The 22,973-nt window shown below is 41.6% G+C and overlaps 2 protein-coding genes across 2 annotated transcripts in view; one reads left to right on the plus strand and one right to left on the minus strand.

Moving 5' to 3' along the window:
* wdfy4 (WDFY family member 4) overlaps positions 1 to 15,427 on the plus strand; it is a 183,762-nt gene extending 168,335 nt beyond the window's left edge. The window contains 2 exon segments of the mRNA XM_029641018.2: positions 8,836 to 8,962; positions 10,841 to 15,427. Coding sequence (XP_029496878.2) covers positions 8,836 to 8,962; positions 10,841 to 10,904 — 191 coding nt within the window. The 3' untranslated portion in view covers positions 10,905 to 15,427.
* Positions 15,428 to 16,992: 1,565 nt separating this feature from the next.
* LOC115113419 (V-set and transmembrane domain-containing protein 4-like) overlaps positions 16,993 to 22,973 on the minus strand; it is a 31,317-nt gene continuing 25,336 nt past the window's right edge. Inside the window, exons 3-8 of the mRNA XM_029641023.2 lie at positions 21,129 to 21,179; positions 20,819 to 20,929; positions 20,441 to 20,474; positions 20,129 to 20,265; positions 19,773 to 19,846; positions 16,993 to 19,027 (exon numbers count right to left, since the gene is read on the minus strand). Of these exons, the coding sequence (XP_029496883.1) occupies positions 18,845 to 19,027; positions 19,773 to 19,846; positions 20,129 to 20,265; positions 20,441 to 20,474; positions 20,819 to 20,929; positions 21,129 to 21,179 (590 nt within the window). The 3' untranslated portion in view covers positions 16,993 to 18,844. The remainder of the gene's footprint in view (positions 19,028 to 19,772; positions 19,847 to 20,128; positions 20,266 to 20,440; positions 20,475 to 20,818; positions 20,930 to 21,128; positions 21,180 to 22,973) is intronic.

Raw genomic sequence — 22,973 nt, forward strand, 5'->3', positions numbered from 1 at the left:
CAATATTTCAAAGAAGTTGTTGTTTCATTTTATCAGAATTTGATTTGAATTATACATTACTTTTTAGGCCTTATCGATAGCCTAGTGAATTTAATCTTGCTTATTGACTATGTTTGCCTCGTCCTATGTTCAGACTGCAATTTACAGTCGACCTAGCCCCTATATCAGTGTGAACGCTAAAGCCTATGTTTAACAATGGATTTCCATATTGAAGCAATTACAACAATGTGGACTGCAAATAGTTTGGATAGCAATTTGACTAGATGTTCAGGAGTCTTGTGGCTTGGAGGTAGAAGCTGTTTAGAATCTAGACTTGGCGTTCCAGTACTGCTTGCTGTGTAGTAGCAGAGAGAACAGTATATGACTAGGGTGGCTAGAGTCTTTGACACCGCCTGTTATAGAGGTCCTGGATGGCTTGTTATGTACTGGGCCGGTCAAACTACTCTCTGTAGTGCCTTGCGGTTGGAGAAAGAGCAGTTGCCATACCAGGCAGTGATGCAACCAGTCAAGATGCTCTCAATGGTGCAGCTGCAGAATCTTTTGAGGATCTGAGGACCCATGACAAATCTTTTCAGTCTCCTGAGGGGGAATAGGTGTCTCTGACTTCCTCCCTCCCTAGGCTGTCTCTTTGTTGTCGGTGATCAGGCCTACCACTGTTCTGTCATCGGCAAATTTAATGATGGGTTGGAGTTGTGCCTGGCAGTGCAGTCATGAGTAAACAGGGAGTACAGGAGGGGACTGAGCACGCACCCCTGGGGGGCTCCTGTGTTGAGAATCAGCGTGATGGATGTGTTGTTACCTACCCTTACCACCTGGGGACGGCCCGTCAGGAAGTCCAGGATCCAGGGAGGTGTTTACTCCCAGGGTCCTTAGCTTATTGATGAGCTTTGACGACACTATGGTGTTGAACGCTGAGCTGTAGTCAATGAATGGCATTCTCACATAGGTGTTCCTTCGTCCTGGTGGGAAAGGGCAGTATGGATTGCAATGGCGATTGCATCATCTGTGGATATGTTGGGGAGGTATGCAAATTGGAGTGGGTCTAGGGTTTCTGGGATGATGGTGTTAATGTGAGCCATGGCCAGCCTTTCAAGGCACTTCATGGCTACAGATGTGAGTGCTACGGGTCGGTAGTCATTTAGGCAGGTTACCTTGGTGTTTTTGGGCACAAGGACTATGGTGGTCTGCTTAAAACATGTTGGTATTACAGACTCGGAAAGGGAGAGGTTGAAAATGTCAGTGAAGAAACTTGCCAGTTGGTCAGTGCATGCCCGCAGTACACGTCCTGGTAATCCGTCTGGCCCTGCGGCCTTGTGAATGTTGACCTATTTAGAGGTCTTACTCACATCGACTGTGGAGAGCGTGATCACACAGTCTTCCGGAACAGCTGGTGCTCTCATGTACTGTATGTTTCAGTGTTATTTGCCTCGATGCGAGCATCAAAGTAGTTTAGCGCGTCTGGTAGGCTTGTGTCTGTGGGAAGCTCTCGACTGTGCTTCCCTTTGTAGTCTTTAATGGTTTGCAAGCCCTGACACATCCAACGAGCGTAAGAGCCAGTATAGTACGATTCGATCTCAGTCCTGTATTGAAGCTTTGCCTGTTTGATGGCTCGTCGTAGGGGATAGCGGGATTTCTTATTCGAATTAGAGTCCCACTCCTTGAAAGTGGTAGCTCTAGCCTTTAGCTCTGTCACTGTGGGGATGACGTCATTGATGCACTTATTGATGAAGCCAATGGCTGATATGGTGTACTCCTCAGTGCCATTGGCGGAATCCCGGAACATATTCCAGTGTGTGCTAGCAAAACAGTCCTGTAGCTTAGCATCTGCTACATCTGACCACTTTTTATTGATCTAGTCACTGGTGCTTCCTGTGACTAGATTTTTGCTTGTAAGCAGGAATCAGGAGGATAGAATTATGGTCAGATTTGCCAAATGGAGGGCGAGGGAGAGCTTTGTATGCATCTCTGTGTGTGGAGTATAGGTGGTCCAGAGTTCTTTTTCCTCTGGTTGCACATTTAACATGCATTTTGGTAAAACAGATTTAAGTTTCCCTGCATTAACCTTTCTAGCGCAGGGGTTCTGCTAGCTTGACAGCATTCCGCTGAAAATATTTTTTACAGCAAATGAAAGATAAACATCTTGTTCATCTACCCATCGTGTATGATTTCAAAAATGCTTTACAGCTAAAGCACAACATATGATTATGTTAGGTCAGAGCCAAGTTGAAAAAACACACAGCCATTTTTCCAGCCAAAGAAATATAGATACATTTAATCACTAACCTTTGATGATCTTCATCAGATGACACTCATAGGACATCATGTTACACAATACATGTATGTTTTGTTCGATAATGTGCATATTTATATCCCAAAATCTCAGTTTACATTGGCGCCTTACGTGCAGTAATGTTTTGATTCCAAAACATCCGGTGATTTTGCAGAAATACTCACAATAAACATTGTTAAAAGACACAAGTGTTATTCACAGAATTAAAGATAGGCTTCTCCTTAATGCAACTGCTGGATCAGATTTTTTTTAAAAACTTTACGGAAAAAGCATAATCTGAGAACGGCTCTCAGAACCCAAAACAGCCAGAGGAATGTACGCCATTTTGGAATCAACAAAGTTAGAAACAACACCATCAATATTCACTTACCTTTGATGATCTTCATCAGAAGGCACTCCCAGGAATCCCAGTTTGATTTGATTTGTTCCATAAAGTTCCATCATTTATGTCCAAATAGCCACTTGTTGTTAGCGTGTTCAGCCCAGTAATCCATCTCCATGAGGTGCAGGCACTTCATCCAGACAAAAACTCGAAAAGTTCCATTACAGTCCTTTAGAAACATGTCAAACGATGTATGGAATCAATCGTTAGGATGTTTTTAACATAAACCATCAATAATGTTCCAACCGGAGAATTCCATTGTCTTCAGAAAAAGCACTGGAACGCGAGGTAACGCTGTCGGGAGAGCGCGTCATGAGACCAAGGCTCTCTGCCAGACCACTGACTCAGAGGTCTCATGAGCCCCTCCTTTATAGTATAATCCTCATTCAAGTTTCTAAAGACGGTTGACATCTAGTGGAAGCCGTAGGAAGTGCAACTTTATCCATATCTCAATGTGTATTTGGTAGGCCAAGCTTAAAAAAACTACAAACCTCAGATGTCCCACTTCCTGGTTGGATTTTTCTCAAGTTTTCTCCTGTGGTGCTATGTAAAACAGCTACAAAGAATACAGATGAAAACTCTCTCAGTAGGTAGTGTGGTCTACAGCTCATCATGAGAAACTCTACCTCAGGCGAGCAATAGCTCAATAGACTTCCTTAGATATCGTGCACCAGCAGTTGTTTACAAAAATACATAGATAGCCGCCCCTTGTCTTACCAGGCGCCGCTGTTCTATCCTGCCGGTACATCGTTTAGCCAGCCAGCTGTATGTTGATGCCGTCGTCGTTCAGCCGCAACTCCTTGAAGCATAAGATGTTACAGTTTTAATGTCCCTTTGGTAGTTTAATCTTCCACATAATTCGTCGATTTTATTGTCCAAAGATTGCAAGTTTGCTAACAGAATGGAGGGAAGTGTGGGTTTATTCGATTGCCTGCCAATTCTCAGAAGGCAGCCGACCTTCGTCCCCTCTTTCTCCGCCTCTTCACTCATATCACAGGGATCAGGGCCTGTTCCCGAGGAAAAGCAGTGTATCCTTTGCGTCGGGCTCGTAAGAGTTGTGAAAGGAAAAAGAGGATTCTGCTAGTCTGAGGTGAGTAATCGCAGTCCTGATGTCTAGAAGTTATTTTCGGTCATAAAAGATGGTAGTGGGAACATTATGTACAAAATAAGTACAAACGCAAATAAGCAAAGAAAAAAACCACAATCGGCTGGGGGCACGTAAAACGCCTGCGATCTTCTTCAGGCACCATCTTACAAAGTCAAAAGTTTGGACACTCCAAGATTTTTCGTTATTTTTACTATTTGCTACATTGTAGAATATTAGTGAAGACATCAAACCTATGAAATAACATATATGGAATCATGTTGTAACCAAAAAAAAACATCTAAATATATTTTATATTTGAGATTCTTCAAAGTAGCCTCCCTTTGCCTTGATGACAGCTTTGCACACTTTGCATTCTCTCAACCAGCTTCATGAGGTAGTCACCTGAAATGCCTTTCAATTAACAGGTGTGCCTTGTTAAAAGTGAATTTGTGGAAATTATTTCCTTCTTAATGTGTTTGAGCCAATCAGTTGTGCTGTGACAAGGTAGGGGTGGGTATACAGAGGATATAACTATTTGGTTAAATACCAAGTCCATATTATGGCAGGAACAGCTCAAATATGCAAAGAGAAGCTACAGTCCATCATTACCTTAAAGCATGAAGGTCAGTCAATCCAGAAAATGTCAAGAACTTTGAACGTTTCTTCAAGTGCAGTTGCAAAAACCATCAAGCGCTATGATGAAACTGGCTCTCATGAGGACCGCCACGGAAAAGGAAGACCCAGAGTTACCTCTGCTGCAGAGGATAAGTTCATTAGAGTTACCGTTCTCAGAAATTGCAGCCCAAATAAATACTTCAATTAACAGACACATCTCAACATCAACTGTACAGTGGAGATTGCGTGAATCTTGAATGAGTTCCCACATATTCTGAGCACTTGTTGGCTGCTTTTCCTTCACTCTACGGTCCAACTCATCCCAAACCATTTCAGTTGGGTTGAGATCAAGTGATTGTGAAGGCCAGGTCATCTGATGCAGCACTCCATCACTCTCCTTCTTGGTCAAATATCCCTTACACAGCCTGGAGGTGTGTTTTGGGTCATTGTCCTGTTGAAAAAGGAGGCTCATTTGAGTCAATTAGAGGTGTATCTGTGGATGTATTTCAAGGCCTACCTTTGAACTCAGTGCCTCTTTGCTTGACGTCATGGGAAAATCAAAAGAAATCAGCCAAGACCTCAAAAACAATTGTAGACTTCCACACGTCTGGTTGATCCTTGGGAGCAATGTCCAAACATTCATCTGTACAAACTATAGTACGCAATACCTTGTGAAGATGCTGGAGGAAACAGGTACAAAAGTATCTATATCCACAGTAAAACGAGTCCTATATTGAAATAACCTGAAAGGCCGTTCAGCAAGGAAGAAGCCACTGCTCCAAAACTGCCATAAAAAAACCAGACTACGGTTTGCAACTGCACATGGGGACAAAGATCATACTTTTTGGAGAAATGTCCTCTCGTCAGATTAAACAAAAATAGAACTGTTTGGCCATAATGACCATCGTTATGTTTGGAGGAAAAAGGGGAAGGCTTGCAAGCTGAAGGTCATCATCCCAACCATGAAGCATGGTGGTGGCAGCATCATGTTATGGGGGTGCTTTACTGCAGGAGGGACTGGTGCACTTCACAAAATAGATGGCATCATGAGGATGGAAAATTATGTGGATATATTGAGGCAAGACATCAGTCAGGAAGTTAAAGCTTGGTCGCAAATGGGTCTTCCAAATGGACAATGACGTGTGCGAGCAAGGAGGCCTTACACACCAGCTCTGTCAGGAGGAATGGGCCAGAATTCACCCAACTTATTGTGGGAAGCTTGTGGAAGGTTACCCGAAACGTTTGACCCAAGGTAAACAATTTAAAGGCAATGCTACCAAATACTAATTGAGTGTATGTAAACTTCTGACCCACTGGGAATGTGATGAAAGAAATAAAAGCTGAAAGAAATAATTCTCTCTACTATTATTCTGACATTTCACATTCTTAAAATAAAGTGGTGATCCTAACTGACCTAAGAAGGGCATTTTTTCTGGGATTTAATGTCAGGAAGAGTGAATTACTCAGTTTAAATGTATTTGGCTAAGGTGTATGTCAAATCAAATCAAATTTATTTATATAGCCCTTCATACATCAGCTGATATCTCAAAGTGCTGTACAGAAACCCAGCCTAAAACCCCAAACAGCAAGCAACGCAGGTGTAGAAGCACGGTGGCTAGGAAAAACTCCCTAGAAAGGCCAAAACCTAGGAAGAAACCTAGAGAGGAACCAGGCTATGTGGGGTGGCCAGTCCTCTTCTGGCTGTGCCGGGTGGAGATTATAACAGAACATGGCCAAGATGTTCAAATGTTCATAAATGACCAGCATGGTCCAATAATAATAAGGCAGAACAGTTGAAACTGGAGCAGCAGCACGGCCAGGTGGACTGGGGACAGCAAGGAGTCATCATGTCAGGTAGTCCTGAGGCATGGTCCTTGGGCTCAGGTCCTCCGAGAGAGAGAAAGAAAGAGAGAAAGAGAGAATTAGAGAGAGCACACTTAAATTCACACAGGACACCGAATAGGACAGGAGAAGTACTCCAGATATAACAAACTGACCCTAGCCCCCTGACACATAAACTACTGCAGCATAAATACTGGAGGCTGAGACAGGAGGGGTCTTTCTGACTTCAACTGTAAGTCTTACCACAGATTCTCATTTGGATTGAGGTCTGGGCTTTGACTAGGACATTCCAATACATTTAAATGTTTTCCCTTAAACCACTTGAGTGTTGCTTTAGCAGTATGCTTAGTGTCATTGTCCTGTTGGAAGGTGAACCTCCATCCCAGTCTCAAATCTCTGGAAGACTGAAACAGGTTTCCCTCAAGAATTTCCCTGTATTTAGCGCCATCCATCATTCCTTCAATTCTGACCAGTTTCCCAGTCCCTGCCGATGGAAAAACATCCTCACAGCATGATGCTGCCACCACCGTGCTTCACTGTGGGGATGGTCATCTTGGGGTTTGCACAAGACATAGCATTTTCTTTGATGGCCAAAAAGATCCTTTTAGTTTCATCTGACCAGATTACCTTCTTCCATGTGTTTTGGGAGTCTCCCACATGCCTTTTGGCGAACACCAAATGTGTTTGCATATTTTTTTCTTTAAGCAATATATTTTTTCTCTGGCCACTCTTCCGTAAAGCCCAGCTCTGTGGAGCGTACGGCTTAAATTAGTCCTATGGACAGGTACTCCAATGTCCGCTGTGGAGCTTTGCAGCTTCTTCCGGGTTATCTTTGTTCTCTTTATTGCCTCTCTGAATAATGCCCTCCTTGCCTGGGTTATGAGTTTTGGTGGGCGGCCTCTTTTGGCAGGTTTGTTGTGGTGCCGTATTCTTTCATTTTTTTAAACGGATTTGATGGTGCTCCGTGGGATGTTCAAAGTTACGGATGTTTTTTTATTACCCAACCTTGATCTATACTTCTCCACAACTTTGTCCCTGACCTGTTTGTGGTGTTGCAGACTCTGGGGCCTTTCAGAATAGGTGTATATATATTGAGATTATGTGACAGATCATGTGACACTTAGATTGCACACAGGTTTATTTAACTAATTATGTGACTTCTGACGGTAATTGGTTGCGCCAGAACTTATTTAGGGGCTTCATAGAAAAGGGGGTGAATACATATGCACCCAACACTTTTCCGTTTTTAGCTTTTTTTTATTTTTTTAAACAAGTTATTATTTTAATTTCACTTCACCAATTTGGACTATGCGCGGGCACACATATCCACTATTTGAGCTGTTCTTGCCATAATATGGACTTAGTCTTTCACTTTTACAAAATCTTCTGCATACCCACCCTTAAATTGTCAAAACACAACTGATTGGCTCAAACGCATTAAGAGGGAAAGAAATTCCACAAATTAATTTTTAACAAGGCGCACCTGATAATTTATATGCATTCCAGGTGACTACCTCATGAAGCTGGTTGAGAGAATACCAAGAGTGTGAAAAGGTGTCAAGGCAAACGGTGGCTACTTTGAAGAATCTCAAATATAAAATCTATTTTGATTTGTTTAACACTTTTTTGGTTAGTACATAATTCTGTTACTGTACATAAAGCGCTTTCATTTTAAAACGGAAAATCAGATATGTTTAAAAATACCCTCAAATACAACGTGACATTCTGTGCTGTTGCCTCATATGAAACATTTGATCTCCAAAATGCTGGAGTATATTGCCAAATTAAAACATTTAGCTTCACTGTCTAAATAAATATGCAGTGAAGTGATACTGTGATAGAAGTAAACTATCAGGGAGACTCACCTAACAACATATTATTCATAGAAATCTCCCATAGATATCTGTTTATATATGCTGTTAAGTGTGAGCTGATCATTCTGAGCCAACCATCTCTTAGTCTGACTGTTAGCTTCCAGAATCAAGTTTATAATAAAATGTTCCTTCCAAGGTAACATCTAGCCTGGAATTATGGAGTTATACAATTATTAAAAATACCGACAGTAAACACTGATGAGTAATTCTGCTGATGTGTGTGTTCGGGTGCGCATGTGTGTGTGAGCGTGTGTAATTTAGAAAGCAATAATACCCAGCTGTTATTTGTTTGTCAGCTCATGGCAGTATTATCCTGGTACATTACACCAGAACAGTCCTGGTGTAACTGTGAGGTTTATTTAAGAGGGATTCTTCTCACTAACAGCCTGCTGACCATGTAATATACACTACTCTAAATACAGCCTCTGGTGATGCCTCTGAAGGTTTTGTGTTCCTTTAAAGTTTGTCAGGGTCAGAGGTTGAAAAAGACCCTGATCGACTACTTTAAAAAGATATCCTTCCCACCGCGAATAACTAGATGGGCGAAAGCGTAGAGACCCTGTTGTCTGTGTTGTTATGTTATATTATATTTTTGTTGTATCCTGTACTATAGGTCTAGCAGGTCAGGTCTGAGAAAGACCTCTTATGTTGTTGTTATACAGTATAACAGGAGATCCCCTGTACTGTAGGTCTATTAGTGCAGGACTGATTTTATACTGTTGTAATATTGTTCATTGCTGTGTAGGAATGTCGGGTCCGAGTCAGAGCTGGGAGAGACACCTGGTGTTGTGTCGGCCACTAAACAGGAGTGAAGCAGTGTCCAGACGGCGCTACAAAAACAACCCTGCAGTCACTGCTCTAGCCATGTCCAGGTACTGTATGCACACACGCACGCACATCCGGCACATGTACAGATAGGGCTCTACCTATGCAGAGCACATTCCCCTTACCCCTTTCAGTCTGCCCTTTTCAGTGGTGGCATAACTTCCAGAAAAATATTTTTTGTTGTTGTTCTGAACAAGTCGTCTATTCTCAACGCGTCTTGATTGTTTAGCATTGACCAATCATCAGCATTGGAGAGCAAAGGTGTGCGCGCATATCCAGATGAGGCCTACGTTTATATCATCCATATAAAATACAATATACTACTGACTCATCTTTGCCAGATTGATAATTTTCCTATTTCAGATAGGTCTAGTTTGGGTGGTTACTGGCTTTATGTCTAATTATAAGCAGCTGTAACATCGCACTGCCTTGAATATTATGGGATAAAGATGTAACATATTTTGGTGAATTGATTACTATATTTGTGAGCAAGAACAGGGCTACCCGGTTGGCAACGAGCACTCGTCAGGCAGGCTGCCCTCCAAACTGATGACGCGGTGCAGAAAGAACATGCTTTCCATCCGATCCCACTACCTCCGTTAAAAGTAGTCCTTAATTCTTGCTCTGGACCAGAAAAGTGACATGATATATCCCCAGTTGTTTTTGGCTACTAACATTAACGACTTTCAGCTCCAAATGCAGGTGTAAAACACAGTTTATTTTTGTAGCCTATCTTGCATTTTGAAAATTCATCACCGTTTCTGGATGTAATGACAGGTTATATTTGTGCAGCAATTGTGCGAGTAAGTTTGGTGTGCATACAGTGCAAAAGTATTCACCCCCCTTGGCATTTTTCCTATTTTGTTGCATTACAACCTGTAATTTAAATCGATTTTTATTTGGATTTCATGTAATGGACATACACAAAATAGTCCAAACTGGTGAAGTGAAATTAAAATAATAACTTGTTTCAAAAAATTCTAAAGAATAAAAGACGGAAAAGTGGTGCATTCATATGTATTCACCCCCTTTGCTATGAAGCCCTTAAATAAGATCTGGTGCAACCAATTACCTTCGGAAGTCACATAATTAGTTAAATAAAGTCCACCTGTGTGCAATCTGAGTGTCATATGATCTCAGTATATATACATCTTCTGAAAGCCCCAGAGTCTGCAACACCATTAAGCAAGGGGCACCATTAAATGTATTGGAATGACCTAGTCAATGCCCAGACCTCAATCCAATTGAGAATCTGTGGTATGACTTAAAGATTGCTGTACACCAGCAGAACCTATCCTACTTGAAGGAGATGGAGCAGTTTTGCCTTGAAGAATGGGCAAAAATCCCAGTGCCTAGATGTGCCAAGACTTGCAGCTGTAATTGGTGCAAAAGGTGGCTCTACAAAGTATTGACTTGGGGGGGGTGAAAAGTTATGCACGCTCAAGTTCTCTGTTTTTTTTGTCTTATTTCTTGTTTGTTTCACAATAAAAAATATTTTGCATCTACGAAGTGGTTGTGTAAATCCAATTATACAACCCCCCCCAAATTCCATTGTAATTCCAGGTAGTAAGGCAATAAAATAGGAAAAATGCCAAGGGGGTAAATACTTTCGCAAGCCACTGTACATTCATGTGCGTTTCTTACAATCGTCTTTTATTGACTGGAATTGTGTTGGTCATTGTAAATAAATGCAGCATTTATTCCAGCTCAAAATAGTTTTGGAAAATACTTAACTCCTCAGATTGTGCTGCTGTCCCCTATTCTTGTAAGAATTGCTCAACGACTCTGTGAACCCGGTTGCGGGATTGTTTTTTGCGGGGTGTCCCTTTTTTAGTTTGAGCGTATGCCCTCCAAAAGGTCTGTGCATGGCCTTGATGCACACACAGCTATGATAAACCATTCAATGTATGCCTCTGTGTTTACAGGACACATGCTACTCTGCTGGTTGGAGATGGCTGGGGTAGAGTCTTCACCTGGACCTGTGAGTGATGGGGAAGGAGCAGTTGGGTGTATCTGTTTGTGTGTGGGTGCCTGCGTGCATGGGTGGGTGCGTGCGTGAGTTCCATACAACCAACAATACACCAAAACCCAGCCTACACTTCAGGAACCTCTTATTCCACTGCACATGTGCACTCTCACCAGCCCCTGCCTCACCTCCAGACCGACCACCACACTCCAATCGTAGAGAGATGTTCTCTCTCTCAAAGTCTCCAGGCACAGGGAGGAAATGGAGAGAGGGAGGATCAGGATTTTCTTTTTGAGTGTTTACAAACTATTTACACTGGACCTTATTACAAGATTAACACATGACATGGAAGGAACAGATCAATGAATCATGTGGTTTCAACCTATATACAGATCGTACATTTCAATGTACTTTATAGTAGTAACTTTTAGGTATTTTGTTGATGAAGCCCGATTATTTAATTGTGAATGTATCTGTTTACAGTGCATTCGGGAATTATTCCGACCCCTTCACTTATTCTACAATGGATTAAATTAAAAAAGTCTCAAGAATCTGCACACAATACCCAATAAGGACAAAGCGAAAGCAGGTTTTTAGATATTTGTGCAAATATATTATTTATCTATTTACATAAGCATTCAGACCCTTTGCTATGACACTCAAAATTGAGCTCAGTTTCGTCCTGTTGCCATTGATCATCCTTGAGATGTTTCTACAACTTGATTGGGTCCACCTGTGGTAATTCAATTTGTTTCTACAACTTGATTGAGACCAGCTGTGGTAAATTTATGCATGTCAGAGCAAAAACCAAGCCATAAGGTCAAAGGAATTGTCCGTCGAGCTCCGAGACAGGATTGTCTGGGGAAGTGTACCAAAAAATGTCTGCAGCATTAAAGGTCCCCAAGAACACTGTGGCCTCCATCATTCTTAAATGGAAGAAGTTTGGAACCACCAAGATTCTTCCTATAGCTGGCCTCCCGGCTCTGACAGAGCTTCAGAGTTCCTCTGGGAGAACCTTCCTGAAGGACAACCATCTCTGCAGCACTCCACCAATCAAATCAAATGTATTTATATAGCCCTTGTTACATCAGCTGTTACATCAGCTGATATCTCAAAGTGCTGTACAGAAACCCAGCCTAAAACCCAAACAGCAAGCAATGCAGGTGTAGAAACACGGTGGCTTGGAAAAACTCCCTAGAAAGGCCAGAACCTAGGAAGAAACCTAGAGAGGAACCAGGCTATGAGGGGTGGCCAGTCCTCTTCTGGCTGTGCCGGGTGGAGATAACAGAACATAGCCAAGATGTTCATAAATGACCAGCATGGTCAAATAATAATAATCACAGTAGTTGTCGACGGTGCAGCAAGTCAGCACCTCAGGAGTAAATGTCAGTTGGCTTTTCATAGCCGATCATTAGGAGTATCTCTACCGCTCCTGCTGTCTCCAGAAAGTTGAAAACAGCAGGTCTGGGACAGGTAGCACGTCCGGTGAACAGATCAGGGTTCCATAGCCGCAGGCAGAACAGTTGAAACTGGGGCAGCAGCATAGCCAGGTGGACTGGGGACAGCAAGGAGTCATCATGCCAGGTAGTCCTGAGGCATGGTCCTAGGACTCAGGTCCTCCGAGAGCGAGAAAGAAAGAGAGAAAGAGAGATTTAGAGAGAGCATACTTAAATTCACACAGGACACCGGATAAAACAGGAGAAGTACTCCAGATATAACAAACTGACCCTAGCCCCCCGACACATAAACTACTGCAGCATAAATACTGGAGGCTGAAACAGGAGGGGTCAGGAGACACTGTGGCCCCATCCGATGATACCACCGGACAGGGCCAAACAGGAAGGATATAACCCCACCCACTTTGCCAAAGCAAAGATATCGTCAACCACGAACTTACCATCCTGAGACAAGGCCGAGTATAGCCCACAAAGATCTCCGCCACGGCACAATCAAAGGGGGGGGGCGCCAACCCAGACAGGAAGATCACGTCAGTGACTCAACCCACTCAAGTGACGCACCCCTCCTAGGGACGGCATGAAAGAGCACCAGTAAGCCAGTGACTCAGCCCCTGTAATAGGGTTAGAGGCAGATAATCCCAGTGGAGAGAGGGGAACCGGTCAGGCACAGACAGCAAGGGCGGTTCGTTGCTCCAGAGTCTTTCCGTTCCCCTTCACACTCCTGGGCCAGACTACACTCAATCATATGACCCACTGTAGAGATGAGTCTTCAGTAAAGACTTAAAGGTTGAGTCTGCGTCTCTCACATGGGTAGGTAGACCATTCCATAAAAATGGAGCTCCATAGGAGAAAGCCCTGCCTCCAGCTGTTTGCTTAGAAATTCTAGGGACAATTAGGGGGCCTGCATCTTGTGACCGTAGCGTACATGCAGGTATGTACGGCAGGACCAAATCAGAAAGATAGGTAGGGGCAAGCCCATGTAATGCTTTGTAGGTTAGCAGTAAAACCTTGAAATCAGCCCTTGCCTTAACAGGAAGACAGTGTAGGGAGGCTAGCACTGGAGTAATATGATCAAATCTTTTGGTTCTAGTCAGGATTATAGCAGCCGTATTTAGCACTAACTGAAGTTTATTTAGTGCTTTATCCGGGTAGCCGGAAAGTAAAGCATTGCAGTAGTCTAACCTAGAAGTAACAAAAGCATGGATACATTTCTTCTGCATCATTTTTGGACAGAAAGTTTCAGATTTTTGCAATCTTACATAGATGGAAAAAAGCTGTCCTTGAAACAGTCTTGATATGTTCGTCAAAGGAGAGAGTAGGGTCCAGAGTAACGCCGAGGTCCTTCACGGTTTTATTTGAGACGACTGGTACAACCATCAAGATTAATTGTCAGATTCAACAGAAGATCTCTTTGTTTCTTAGGACCTAAAACAAGCATCTCTGTTTTGTCCAAGTTTAAAAGTAGAAAGTTTGCAGCCATCCACTTCCTTATGTCTGAAACACAGGCTTCTAGCGAGGGCAATTTTGGGGCTTCACCATGTTTCACCATGTTTACAGTTGATTTGTCAGAGGACAAACCATTCACAGAGACAAATTGACAAACTGACAACTTTCTGACAGATAAGATCTAAACCAGGCCAGAACCAATCAGGCCTTTATGGTGGAGTGGCCAGACGGAAGCCATTCCTCAGTAAAAGGCACATGACAGCCCACTTGGAGTTTGCCAAAAGGCACCTAAAGGACTCTGACCATGAGAAACAAGATTCTCTGGTCTGATAAGACCGAGATTTAAATATTTGGCATGAATGCCAAGAGTCACATCTGGAGGAAACATGGCACCATCCCTACAGTGATGCATGGTGGTGGCAGCATCATGCTGTGGGGATGTTTTTCAGTGGTATGGACTGGGAAATTGGTCAGAAGAGCTTGTAGCATCATACCCAAGAAAACTCAAAGCTGTAATCACTGCTAAAGTGCTTAGAAAAAGTACTGAGTAAAGGGTCTGAATACTTATGTAAATGTGATATTTCCATTTTTTATGTTTAATTCATTTGCAAAATAAAAATAAAAAAACTGTTTTTGCTTTGTCATTATGGGGTATTGTGTGTAGATTGGGGAGGGGGGAAAAACTATGTAATCCATTTTAGAATAAAGCTGTAATGTAACAAAATGTGGGAAAAGTGAAGGGGTCTGAATAGTTTCCGTCTGCACTGTACAGTATATAATAAATTGCATTGAATTATAATTACTCTGTTTGCTGTTATTGTGGTGTCCTGGGTCCTTTTTTTGGAGTTGCTTTGGACACAAACACACACACACTGAGCGTCAAAACAGGAAGTTCAATGTCAATGTTGATACGACATTGTTTATTTCAGCCAATTACATAGAAACAAAACAGAATTATATTTAGAAAAAACTGTGGTTGTACGATCTCAGACTTGTTTACATGTGGAAGTATGCAGAGAACCAAAAGGCTGAGCTTGGATTATTTGCCACTAAACATGCACTGACAAAATGTCCTGTTAAGTGGCCTGTTTATAAGCAGTATGGTATGCTTCAGACCCAGATTTCTAACCCAGCATTCTCTAGACAGAGAGGGGGAGAGATGCATGTTAAGAGGGAAAATCTCAAACACAGCTCTCTCTCCGTCTTTTCCACTCTCCCCATCTCTCCCTCCATCACTATGCTCCATGGCCGCCCATAGAGGAGGGCTCCCAGCAAACTGGGAACATTCCCAGAACATTACCTAACATACCCATTAAGGACTTCCGCCGAAGTCAGTTCCTCTCCTTGTTCGGGTGGTGTTCGGCGGTCGATGCCACCGACCTTCTAGCCATCGCTGATCCATTTTTTCATTTTCCATTGGTTTTGTCTTGTCTTCCTTCACACCTGGTTCCAATCCCATCAATTACATGTTGTGTATTCAACCCTCTGTTTCCCCTCATGTCCTTGTCGGAGATTGTTTGATTGTATGTTATGTGCAAGTTATGTTTTGGTGTGTGACGGGTTATGTATCCACTTTTATTATTTTGTATATTTTGTTTTTTGTAGTTTTGTGAGCAGTTATTAAACGACTCCGTTTATACCAAGTTCGTTCTCCTGCGCCTGACTTCCCTGCCACCAACACCCGCCCATTACAGTTCTAGTTAGGATTTTATCTAACACTATGATGATACAGTAACATCCCAAAAACATTCAATAGAATGTTTTTCATAACAAAATGTTTTTTTCTTCAGAAAATATTTTAAATGAAATATCCTTGATATTCCTAACGTTCAGTAAAATGTTGTGCACAACATCTGTAACCACAGAACATTCCCCAAACGTTCTCATTAGGTTTCCAGGTACTTTAATGTAATAACACAATGTACCAGTAATAATTTTAGAACATATTGCCGCGACAACATGTGAATGCAATAGAAATGGTTCTAGAAAACATTACTGGAACATTCTGCTAATATTGATTGAGATTAAAAACACTCATAACAAGAAGCAGGGAATATTCCCACAATGCTCTCATGAAGTGATAGTGTGACGTTATGACATGATTGTTCCAATAACGTTCCCTAAACATTCTTCAGAAATCTTGTCTGGATTCCATTAAATGAGTTCTGACATTACTGGAACATCCCACTAACATTGATGTGTAATGTAACATTATTATATGAAGTTTCCAAACTTTTAAAGAAATGGCATTTCAGTCTTCTTACATCATTATATTTTATTAGAATATTGTCCAAACATAGCTATCTTTTTTTAAAGACAGATTTGAACCTGCGATCTGCAGGCTACTTAGTCAGCTTCGCCACCAGGATCCTAATGTTTCTAGTGGATTTCCCTTTGTACTGAAATCCTTAAATCATAACCCAAACTATGGCTATATGTCTTAGTACATATTCACATCTATTTAAACCTCACCACAAACTGCCAGGCAATAATTTAATCAAGTTTGTATGAGATAAAAATCATAAAACATTCAACTTTACAGTATATAAAGATTAGTAGAGTAGGAAATAATAGACAATACTTATTTTTCTACATTTAGTCATCTTCACTTTTGCAAAGACAAAGACCACAACCTGGAAGTCAGAGTAAAGGTGTAACCAGCTTTATATTTGTGTTAGTCCCAGTGGCTCAGTGGATTGATTCCAGGGATAACACTCCAATGCTCCTGGGGTCGGTCAACAAAATATGGTAAAACTATGTTTGTACAATAACATTTCAGGTAAATTGTCATGTGATTCCAAATAATTGCCATTTGTGTTTGTGCATAGATTGTTGTACAACTAACTTCCTCAACAGTAAGATAACATATGAACATGAACACATTGACTAGGGGACAACTAGATTTGAATCATTCTGGAAACATTCTATAAACATTGAGGGAATGTTTTGTGCTCCCTGATACGAACATGGTAAGAATGTCATCACAACTGGACAGATTTTGGGAACCTATGTAGTGTCATGTACCCACTGTTCCCACATCCTAATGAAATATTCTGGGAAACGTTGAAGTACTCAGAACGGCTGTTCTGTTAACATTCTTGCAACCTCAAAGGAATGTTTTGTGCACCGTGAAACAAATGTCTGAATGTCAGCACAACTGGACAATGTTCCCAAAACCTAATTAAATGTTTTAGGAAATTTGAAAGAACATAAAAAAATGTGTTCTGGGAAAGTTCTTGCAACTATTAAAGACCATAAGAACAATATTCTGGGAGCATTCTTGTAACATCAGGTAAATTATTTTTATACCCTAAAAGAAACATTGTATAATCATCCACACAACTGGACAGTTTTGGTGTTTTGGCGAAAATATATTTTGTGATGTCACCACAATGTTCCCACCAGACTGTTCCCACCAGACTGTTCCCACAACCCAATGAAACATTCTGGGAACCTTTTAAAGAACAGACTAAATTTTGTATTGGGAAAGTTCTTACACGTCAGGTGAATGTTTTATACAAACACTATTGTTATGAGAACATTTGCCTCAACCTAGCGAATGTTATGGGAACTTTTACAGAACTAATTTTGGTTTGCTGGGCTCTGTCTTTAACCTTTGAGCGTGATGCTAATTGTGCTAAGTGGAGTGGCTTAATAGACTGGAAAATAGTCCCATAACTCTCCCATAGAGCCAGCTATGACCTTCTCAGAGACAACAGTCCATGGCCGTTCTCTCTCCTCCACTGGCTTTATGATATTAAACGCCACACCGTTGGGTTCCTCAGAATAATTAAATCAAATAAATTATAGCACCTAGGCAGAACCATCTTGTAGTTTAACCCAATTATAGTGCACTGTAAAGCTAATTATTAAGCGTGATTACAATTTGTTTAATTTGAATAAATGTTCCCATTAGAGGGTTCATCCCAGTCACTGACTCCACCTCCTCCTCCTTCATATCTCTATTCTCGCTCTCTGCCCCCCTTTCTCTCTCTCATTCTATCACTCCATCCATCCTTCACAATCTGACCTTCACAAAATGGCCTCCTCCTTCACCCCTGGTGGGCAGTAGAGCATGGAACCTCCTACCTCCGGGATGAGTCACATTTGTTTATGTCTGTGGTGTTTATGACTGGGGTGTGTTGTTGAAAATCTAGAACATAGACTGAAAATGAGGAGTGCTGCTGTGCTTTAGTAAGATGTCTGTCTTTCTGTCCCGTGAGATCTCTGTGTCTATAAGCTATTTCTAGTGTTAGCCTTAGATTTTCTGCCATATATTTTCCTGATTACCCTGATGTAGATGTGGGTCTATATGCTCAAGAGGGTCTTAAGGCCATGGACAGTTGTTTACGAACTCAAACAGTTTATTGAAATGGGAAACTAATATGAAAAGAAGGACCATATCATATGTCAGGTTAAATTCAGTTCTACAATTATGTATACAGCAATTTATATATGAAACATCTCCACAATCATTACAAACATTAGTAGCCTATTTACACATTTCAACATTAAAGTTCTAATGCTTTCTGCCTGAGCCAACGTGTTGTTTTGCCAATATGTTTGCAAGGTAATGATATACAGTAGCTAGCATATACAATTTCTAGCATTGTTGAATGCAGAAATTATATACAATTCTTTTACACACATCTCTAACACAGATAATCTGGCACCTAGACAAAACCACATAGATATTAGCACACTAAACAACACACAAAACCACATAGATATTAGCACACTAAACAACACACAAAACCACATAGATATTTCATCAATAGAGTCAAGGTGTGAAGCAGGTTTTTCTCGTTTATCTCGTTGAGTGCTTTGAAATAATAATGGGTTTGTTTAATTTCTTTTCAATGAACTCTGTCTGAAACCTTGAAGGTTTGTAGCGTGTGCCAAAACTTTGGCTCAGCAGGCTAACACAGTCTATTGGCGCACATCAATGGCCAAAAAGGCAGTGCCAAAGATACGATGAGTCTATGTACTGTATCTTGCCAGGTCGCCTACACAAAAATATGTTTTCAAACTCAAAGTTCTTTCCTGGTTAAATAAGACATCTACAGCGGTTTCTCCCGGAATAGGATCTGGGCGTAGACAGTGTCAGAGCTGGAATGGCTGGATGCTAGAGGCTCGGGGATGGAGAGAGAAGACGGAGAGGTGGAGCAGGAGGGCGTTTCAGGCCTGGGTCGTACTAGCTCCAACTCTGCATACGTCAGGCTGTCCTCCTCATAGACGCTCGACTGGAAGAGAGGAGAGGAGTGGAAAAGGAGAATTAAAGGTTGACATAGTTAAAACCTCTCTCCCTATCATTTGCAGTCATTGAAGGTATTTGTTTATAACAGGATAACATTTAGTATAACAGGAGAACACTGTGTAGTGGAAGAACTGGACAGGGATCTAAGGAAGGGGAATTGTCTGTAGTGGTAGATCATTCGGTATAAAAGGACCTCTATCCCATGTCCTCAGATCCCTTTCTAGTCACACTAATCCAATCAGCAATCTGCGGCGAGCGACTCATTCAGGTCCTTCCTTGCCAATCAAATTCAGACCAGGTGAATTACAACCAATTAGAGCAACCCTTTGCTACCGACAGATTGAAAAATAATTGGTGATCCTCTGATTTTTTTGTTGTGGTCAATATTTTTATGACTGAATAAATAATTGTGTTGGGGAAGCAATACAATTGACTAGAATTGGCAGGCTCATAACAGGAGGACAGAACATCAATAATAACAGTAGAGAACACATACAACAGCCCTCTGAGACCAGCTCCCTTAGCTTCTATGCCCAATAACTCAATTGAAAAATATATGAAAATGTGCTTTTAAATGTAAACCTTGTACAATTTGTAAAAAATAGATTAAACTCAGAAAATGATTAATAAAGGATATGACTCAGAAGGCAGAAATCCTGTAATGTAATAATATAACATTAATGTGTTGTAATGGGCTGAGGGTGTGGGTGAACAATAAGAGGAGCCCTTACCCTAACCGGCCTCCTGGGCTGGCTCTTTAAACGTAGAGGCTTCCTGGGACTCTGTCTCTCTGTAGCTACAGGCACTGGAACAGAATAACATGATTGATTTCTACTAGGTCGAAACTGTAATAGGTATTCTAAGTTCTTGTTTATCTAGGATTATCTATCTATTCTCATAGAAATACTAGAATGGACATTCCCATTCTGGTCAACGTTCTGTGCTGGTTGCGGACCGGTGGCCAATTTTGACATAGCCATGAATGTATTGTCAAATTGCCATGGTCTAAAGGTGTTTCCCCATTCTAGTCATTATATTTGAATGCTACTGTTGTGAGGTCATTCTTGAGTACATAGATGTATTGTACCTTTATCTACTCTGTGTCGCGGTGTCTCTGGTTCTCTGGGTGTGTTTCTCCTGCATGCTTTGTGTCTCTTCTCCTTCCTGTGGTTTCCAGGAGACAGGCTGGAGGAGCTCACTGAACTGGTCACCGTCTCTCCAGAGCTGGGGTTACACAGGAACAGCAGGGGTTAACATTAGTGGGTGTTTAAGCAGCAACGAACGTCAATCACCCTTATAAGATATAAGTTATTTTAGAAAGACGTAACTTTGGAAGTTGCCTAAATTGTATTAATCTATGATCTTCCAAGTTGTATACAGTATTAATGTGAAGACTTACCAGCTCTCTGGACACTTGACCAGGTAATAACTGGCTGTAGAGAAGAGAAGTCAGAGTTAGGGGCTAACAGGGGGCAGCAGGTAGCCTAGTGGTTAGACCTTTGGACCAGTAACCGAAAGGTTGCTAGATGGAATCCCTGAGCTGACAAGGTAAAAACCGGTCGTTCTGCCCCTGAACAAGGCAGCACTGTTCCTAGGCTGTCATTGGAAAAAAAAAAAGTTCTTAACTGACTTGCCTAATTAAATAAAAGTTACAAAAACAAACAATGATGGTACAGAATTACAGTGAAATACTGTTTCTTTCTTTAAGCCAAGCACACAAGGCTACGAAACACAAGTGACGGGGAAGATAAATTGTAACCTTTGAGTGTGTGTTTACCTTTTTTGAGTGTATGACGTGTGTGCAGGTACTGGCAGGTGAGGACCAGCGTGAACAGGAAGATGGAGAGCAGTCCCAAGGAGCAGAGGAGCACTGCACACAGGTACACATCTGGAACACACATACATGTTTTACTATCAAAGTGGGGACACATCTATAACACATCTGGAAGAGTAAGACAGGCACAGGAATGTCATGTTTTGATTCCAGATTGGGTTTGTTTCTGATTAGAAAGAAGTGTAACACTAGTGCTAATGTTGTCAGTACAGGACAAAGATGGGCTGAGTAAAGACATATGAGAAAACTCTACCTCCAAATAGACGCCACACTCCCTCATCGCTCCTGTCCAGTGGGATGTATACTGACATAAAAAGAGAACATTGGATACAGTAAGTGAAAAATCAGTAGATATTGGTAATATAAATGTCAAGTGCTTCATTTTACTCACCTGTGGGCAGAGTTAGCACTTTTCTAGACTTTACAATTGGTTTCAATTGACATCAAGTGCTAAATCAAGTGCACCTCAAGTATTTGTCATACTACTTTGTGTACTGTATGTATTTGACCCAGATCTGAACATTAGCATTTCATCTAATGTAGTCTAAGAAACTCAATGAAAACAGTAGAGTTGAATGTTTGCTGAAGACAGAGGAAAACTGAAATATGTATGTTAGTGAAATGGTACATTCTTTGTGTGCATTCACCCATGGCAGCAGACAGACTCCCTCAGTGGTTCACAGAAATACACTGAAATACACCCAGGCCCAGACCGCCATCAGACTGAGGCAGAGAGAGATGACTGCAGGGCATGCCAAACCCACACAACCCCACAAACAGGGCTGGCTGGAGAGTGAGGGGGTTCCCCCATCTACAAGTCTACTGAGTTGTGCGGGCGTGCACAGTATGAATGTGTGTGGATATGAGTGTGCCAGATAAGGCTTTCAGTATGAGCCAAGGGCATTTAGGAGAATAGAGGAGAGGCGTGAGATTGAGGAGAGATGGAGGATAGACAAAGGAGAGGAGAGATGAGAGGTGTTCTACATACTTAGCCTCTGAACCTGTAAATGAGATTTTAATATGCCTCTTTATAACAGGGAGTGATACAACATTAATACTGACTCACTTCAGTTAACCTGAGATGGCTTTCTTTTCTTACCACCCATATAGCATATCTGCTCCAGGTACATTGAGATAATGCTGTCATGTTTACATTTTTACCTATATATTGACATTTACATTATCTCAGTAATAGTTAGTGATATACTGTAGAGATATAGAGCATACAGCTAGCTGTATTTGTCTGAACAGAGGCTAACCTTGCTGATAACTGAAGTGATGCAGAGGGCTGGAGTTCCAAGAAAGATGAGGTACAGGCTTGTTAGTGAGGGGCTCACACACACAGACACACACACAGTACTAAATATTTATGTTTGAACATCTTGAAGAACGATCTGGCCTTAATGGTCATGTACTCTTATAATTTCCACCCAGCATAGCCAGAAGAGGACTGACCACCCATCAGAGCCAGATATTTGGACACAGCCATGGTTTCATCTGTTTCTACTAGTCCTATAGCTTCTACATCAGACAGATGTGCATTGAGAATATAAAAGCATTTCTGAGGCCAGATGTTCAACCTTATATACTGTTTGCTGTAGTCAAAAGGCAGTTGAGCGATTGTATGTTTATTTATTTGACCTTTATTTAACTAGGCAAGTCAGTTAAGAACAAATTCTTATTTTCAATGACGGCATAGGAACAGTGGGTTAACTGCCTGTTCAGGGGCAGAACAACAGATTTGTACCTTGTCAGCTTGGGGATTTGAACTTGCAACCTTTCGGTTACAAGTCCACCACTCTAACCACTAGGCTACCCTGCCGCCCCAATGTATGTAACAGTACTTATGATGTCATATAAACATACTGTATGAAAGATTATGTTCATGTCCATGAACAGCACTGACTGTTCTCCTCAACGTAGTTGAAAAGAGCAGAAGTCAGCATTTGGCTGCAGAGAGTGGTCTGGGGTGAGTGTGTGGGTGAGAGTTGGCCATCTCTCTGCTTGATACAGCATCTCTACTTTGACTGGTTTGGGTTAGGGTTAAGTGTGTGGGCGAGAGTTGGCTATCTCGTATAGCATATTTGGTCCGAGGTGA

The sequence above is a fragment of the Oncorhynchus nerka genome, linkage group LG28 (genome assembly GCF_034236695.1).
Source record: "Oncorhynchus nerka isolate Pitt River linkage group LG28, Oner_Uvic_2.0, whole genome shotgun sequence".
NCBI lineage: Eukaryota > Metazoa > Chordata > Actinopteri > Salmoniformes > Salmonidae > Oncorhynchus > Oncorhynchus nerka.